The 5,724-nt window shown below is 37.7% G+C and overlaps 1 protein-coding gene across 1 annotated transcript; it reads right to left on the minus strand.

Annotated features, from left to right (window-relative positions):
* Positions 1–3,948: 3,948 nt before the first annotated feature.
* Positions 3,949–5,295, minus strand: LOC104815121 (expansin-like B1). The gene is made up of 4 exons (XM_010543443.1): positions 5,131–5,295; positions 4,873–4,985; positions 4,463–4,762; positions 3,949–4,335 (listed from the first exon to the last, which is right to left on the minus strand). The coding sequence occupies exons 1-4, from the start codon at positions 5,231–5,233 to the stop codon at positions 4,144–4,146; spliced, it is 708 nt and encodes a 235-aa protein (XP_010541745.1). The 5' UTR covers positions 5,234–5,295; the 3' UTR covers positions 3,949–4,143.
* Between the last annotated feature and the right edge of the window lie 429 nt (positions 5,296–5,724).

The raw sequence follows: 5,724 nt of genomic DNA on the forward strand, positions 1-5,724 counted from the left end.
CAATCAGGGAAGCTTAAGCCGCGATACATCGGACCATATCCAGTTATTGAAAAGGTGGGAGCTGTGGCATATCGTCTAGGGCTACCACCAGAACTGGGCAATATCCATGACGTGTTCCACGTATCGATGCTGAGAAAATATATTGCAGATCCTTCTCATGTGTTACAACCGCAGGAGTTGGAATTCACCAGCGATACACGATTTCGGGATGAGCCGCTACAGATCGTCGACCATAGGATCAAGAAATTACGGAACAAAGAGATACCATTGGTCAAAGTCGTATGGCGGAGTCAGGGAGTAACAGATACAACGTGGGAATTGGAGAAAGAGATGCGCGATCATTATCCCTACCTTTTCGGTAAACATCTCTATCTAAGTTCAATTTGAATTCGAGGACGAATTCAATTTAAGGGGGATAGATTGTAACAAATCTAGATTTTAATAATAATAATAAAATTAAATTAAAAATATATATATATTAAGGCTGCGAAAACGTGAAAGTTGCCGTAGTAGTTGGCAACTACCCACCTATATATCTATATACAATATATATGATAATTATTATAATAATGTGTATATATATATATAAAATTGGTCAAATTCTCCTATATAAGGAGAAACACGTCTCGTGAAATGCAGAGAAAGGGAGAGAGAGAGGAGAGAGAGAGAGAGAAGAGAGAGAGAGAGTGAAAAAAAAAGGGAAGAGTAAATTAAAATAATGCAGTAAAAAAAAAAGAAAGATTATAAAAAGTTAGAAAGAAGTTGCCGACTAATCCCGGTGGACACCACTACTAGAAAAAAATCAACCGGCATAACCCTGTGAGTGAATTTGGATGTGATTCGAAATTTCTATTTTTATTGTCTTCGGAGTTTGTGTGTATATGTGTAAAATTGTTGATTGATTCGTATTCGTGGAATATTTATGATTGTTCTATATGCATGAATTATTGTGTTGATTTAAATATTTTAATAACGTTCAAAGTCTGGACCGAGTCGGACGGGTCCCACACCGTCCCGACTGAGGTTTCAAATAAATCAACGCGAAAATTTAAATATAAGATAAATTATTATTTTATTATCATTATATATTTTTATTTTAAAATAAATTTTCTTCCTCTTTTTTTTTTAGGAACGGGTCGGTCTGGATTCAGATCGTCCGGTCCAAAATTCACAATTCATTTTTTTTTATATATATATTTGAATTTTTCGTGTTTCTTTGTCTAGAACCTTAGTCTGGTCGGTGTGGAACCCGTCCGACCTGGTCTAGACTTTGAATATTATTAAACACAATAATTCATAGATATAAAAAAAAATAATCATAAATATTCAAGCAACACGAATCAATCAACAATTTTACACACACATTCAAACTCCGAAGACAATAAAAATAAAATTCTCGAATCACATCCAAATTCACTCACAGGGTTATGCCGGTTGATTTTTTTCTAGTAGTGGTGTCCACCGGGATTAGTCGGCAACTTCTTTCTAACTTTTTATAATCTTTCTTTTTTTTTTACTGCATTATTTTAATTTACTCTTCCCTTTTTTTTTCACTCTCTCTCTCTCTTCTCTCTCTCTCTCTCCTCTCTCTCTCCCTTTCTCTGCATTTCACGAGACGTGTTTCTCCTTATATAGGAGAATTTGACCAATTTTATATATATATATACACATTATTATAATAATTATCATATATATTGTATATAGATATATAGGTGGGTAGTTGCCAACTACTACGGCAACTTTCACGTTTTCGCAGCCTTAATATATATATATTTTTAATTTAATTTTATTATTATTATTAAAATCTAGATTTGTTACACTTTATATTTAGAAATCTCAAAACTCTAATTTTCAATTTCGAAATCCCTAAACCCTAAATTCCTATTTTGAAATCTCAAACTATCCAACAAGTTTAATGATTTTACTCCAGGATCAGGTCATAGAAGAAAATTAAAAACGGAGAAGAATATGCAGAAAAACCTACCGTTTCTAATGGAAGATCGTTGTCCGACGATGACGAAGATGAACCGGCCTGAGACGAAGCAGAAGGCACATGTGTTCTTGGATCCATGCATGGGTGTTTAATTTTTCATACAAATCGCAAGAGAGATACCGAAATTGTAAGGAAAATCGCTTCAGTTTCTGAAAATCCCGAGAGAGAAATAGCGGTTTTTGAAATCGCGCAAGAGAGAGAGAGAGTTTTCGAAATGATACAAGAAAGAGAGAATTCAACAAAAGAGAGAGTGGGAGAGTGAGAGTTTATCGAGAGAGAGAGAGAGGGGTTTCTTTTTTTTTATTTCTTAAAAACTTAGTCCTTTTTTAATTGAAAAGACATGGTCCTTTTTGTCTTTCCCTTAAAATTCAAAGTTATGTATGTCTTTAACTCATTTAAGTTTTTCTTTTTTTTAGATTTATGTTTTGGAAGGTAGGGTGTGAAATAAGGATAGCATTTTAAGGGTATATTATTTATATCCCCTAATAAAAAGGTAATATAGTAAACAGAAATCGTGATCACCATATTAGCCCCATAACTTTTATGTAATTATACGTGTACCCCTAATAGTTTTATGGTTCGATTAGATCCCAAAAAATATAAGTACAATGTTTGCGACCAATTTGACTAGTGGTGTCCAGAATCTCGGATACTGTCGGCCACCACTCGCGGCCTGTTGGGACACGAAACTCTTATTTCCCCAAAAAAAAAAATCTATAAGCTTTGAGAAATTAGATTCTATGCATCAAATTTAGTTGTCTGATTAATAACGTTAGACAAGTTATAACTTCGATGTATGATTAATACTGTTAGACAAACATTCGCATAGTACCGCGTTAAAAAAAGAATATATATATATATATATCCGACCTAGTTAATATATATTAGAATAACCATGGTTTGATTGATGAGAATGAGTATCACCTTTGCTCCTCGGGCACAAACAGAAGAAAGCTGACATAAATAGACTCCCAGAGAGACTTATATTGTCCGAGGTCTGCCAAATGGTTGAGGAGATGCGGAATTTTAACAAGCAGCTAGAAGAAACGGTTAGTCTCTTGCTCTCATGTCCATTTCTGAAAATTTCAAATGCACATCTCTCGTCATGATTTATCAATGTGCGTAACTATTTGTTGCTAACACCCAACAGTCGGTGGTTGAGAGGTGACAAAATCATCCTCAAGGTTCTGCATTCGATTCTATTGTAGGAAAAAATGTAATTTCTGTACCAAAATGATCCATATACAAGAGTTGGTCCCGTATCTAGGGTGGATGTAGTCGGACTGAAGATTCGGTAACCATCCTAGTTATAAAAAAAAACTATTTTTTGCTAACGCGGTCTCTACGCGTGCTATGGGGGCAGGTACATGTGTGTTGGTTTCTAGACTTGAGTGTTCAAATTAGAAAGAAAAAAAATTCAAGTTTTTGGATGTTAAATGTTCTAAAAGCACTGAAGCTTGAAGGGAAGAACAAAAAACAACACTAGAATTCCTTAATCTATGTGATGATCTTTCTAGTCCTCCTTGTATTGTGTTATTCGGGTTAAGATAATTTCGAATCTCAAGTCCATAGGCGTAAAGGGCTCTGGCATTACCCTCCTCGCCATGGCTAACCTCTTAGTATGTTCATCCTTGACAGGAGGCTAGGACTTACGATTACTTCAAACCAGTAGACATGTAGGCAGAATCAATAATGGAGATTCAGCTCCAAGGAGAGAAGGAAGCAGATGATGGCTGCCACTCAGAAACTTATATGTAAAAAGATTGAAGAAGCTGAGAAACGTGCCATGGCACGGAGAAATGCAAACGCAATCACAAACACTAGTGAGAAGAAGAACCCAGATTCAGAATCGGCAGCCGATCAGTCAGCCTATTCGAATGGTAGAGTTAGAGGTCCTTCATATAAAAAAAAATATTGGTTTTGGATATTTTGCATAGACAAAAGGCTAAAAGGCAGAAATAAGGCCGGCGGCTAGAACTTTATTCACACAAACTTCATCGAATTAAAAATACAGCCAAGGGTTATTACGAACTCCAAAGCCACCCAAGTGATTTGGGGTACAAGTATATATATTTTCACACGGACAAAAGAAAGGGTCCACATCATCGATCTTCTTCTAGCCAGCCCGGAGGAAGTTACGACGTCGTATTTTAGCTGACTTGGAAGTTGGTGTCGTAGCTCTGGTTTGGGCCCCACTCCCTGGGAATAACGTTGTTGGCTTGACGCCACGTGGAACTTCCGCTGAACATAACCCTCGCCGAGAGAGATCCACTCGGTATGTCCGACGTGGCATACACCTCACCGACCACTTGCGTCAGCGTTACCCATCTCCCCTCAGCGCCCTGTTTTAACCCCAAACAAGTCATGTTTCATTTTCGTAACCAGGATCCAAACCGGAAAAAAACGGATAACCCATATTCTCTAACGGTTCGAATTTCAAAAACCGAGAGTTCAAACTACATTTTTTACCATGACTTGAATGCGGGAAATGTCGTTAACACCACCAACGTTCAACAAGGTGAGGGACAAGTACTGGGAAGGGCGAGTGTCGTCGGTGAGCCAGACGAGGACGTTTCTGCCCGGGAATCGGCATGCCACCCTCCGGTACGAGACGCCTACGATTCCAGACGACACGAGCCGGTCCTCCAACCCTGGCCTAGCCATCGCACGGAACGCCGCTGGCACCATGTTGAAATCGTTGCCGCCTTGGTTCGTTGCCAGCACCGTCACGCCTTGGCTGTTACACAGCTGCGTGTTCGTGCATATCACCTACGTACGTGTGACGTCCATGCATGTGCATGGTTTATTAGTATTGTACATGACGACAACGTTCTTCATGGTTGTATGTATTTTTGTTTGGCATGCGAGTTAAAACAAACCTGATAGCAATCACCACAGCCAGCTCCGTTACGCCAGAGAGCACCATTAACACCAGTTACTCTGCCACCATTTGCATCGAGTCCATATTGACCATATTTGCATGCTTTCTGAACTGCGAATTTTTTTTAAAAATAAAGTTTATTATTTTCCAGAAAACATATAGCTATTGTTGTGATATATATATAACATAACTATGTCTTGATTCGAAAACATAAAACTTGCATCTACGATATATATATACACACACACACACGTACTTGATGTAGAACCGTCAATGGTGGCCTGAGTGTTGCCGGACTGGCAGTAGGAAAGGGCGGGCAAGAGAAGGAGAACAAGAGCAGCGAAACACAAACTCTTCATCTTGTCTTGTAATAATTATAAAACAGAAGCAAAGAATAATATATTTTTTCTTTATTAATAGAATGGATTTAGTTTTGAGGGATGAGAATGAAGAGGAAACTCGAGGGCGTATTTATAGGGTGAAACAGAAGAGGCATTGTATATTAGCTGAGTCATCCATGAAGCAGCCGACCCCCCATATGTTCACACGTTCCTCTCGCAAACTAAACGCTGTATTATTTATTTATTAATATTATTATTATTTAGAGTTGATTAGACGCAGACGCTTCTTTTGATTAAGGAGATGGATCGGCCTCTCTGTGGGTATATGTCACATATTATTTTGTGGACCGACATTCCTAAGATTTGCATGCTTTATTAGAAGGGTTTTTTTTTTTGGGTGGGGAGGGGTTACTATGATCAAGTTCATTATAATTCGGTGTAATAATTTGAATTGCTTGATATGCTATGTATACATATATATGCGATTGATGATGGTATTATATGATGAA

The sequence above is a fragment of the Tarenaya hassleriana genome, unplaced genomic scaffold, assembly GCF_000463585.1.
Source record: "Tarenaya hassleriana unplaced genomic scaffold, ASM46358v1 Cleome22, whole genome shotgun sequence".
In the NCBI taxonomy this organism is placed as follows: Eukaryota; Viridiplantae; Streptophyta; class Magnoliopsida; order Brassicales; family Cleomaceae; genus Tarenaya; species Tarenaya hassleriana.

Excerpts from the sequence above, each read along its gene's own strand:
- LOC104815121 (XM_010543443.1), bottom strand. The coding sequence starts at position 5,233 with ATGAAGAGTTTGTGTTTCGCTGCTCTTGTTCTCCTTCTCTTGCCCGCC. Across the intron at positions 4,763-4,872 it reads GCTGTGGTGATTGCTATCAG|GTGATATGCACGAACACGCA; the intron begins GTTTGTTTTAAC and ends ACACGTACGTAG. Across the intron at positions 4,336-4,462 it reads TTTCCCGCATTCAAGTCATG|GGCGCTGAGGGGAGATGGGT; the intron begins GTAAAAAATGTA and ends GGGTTAAAACAG.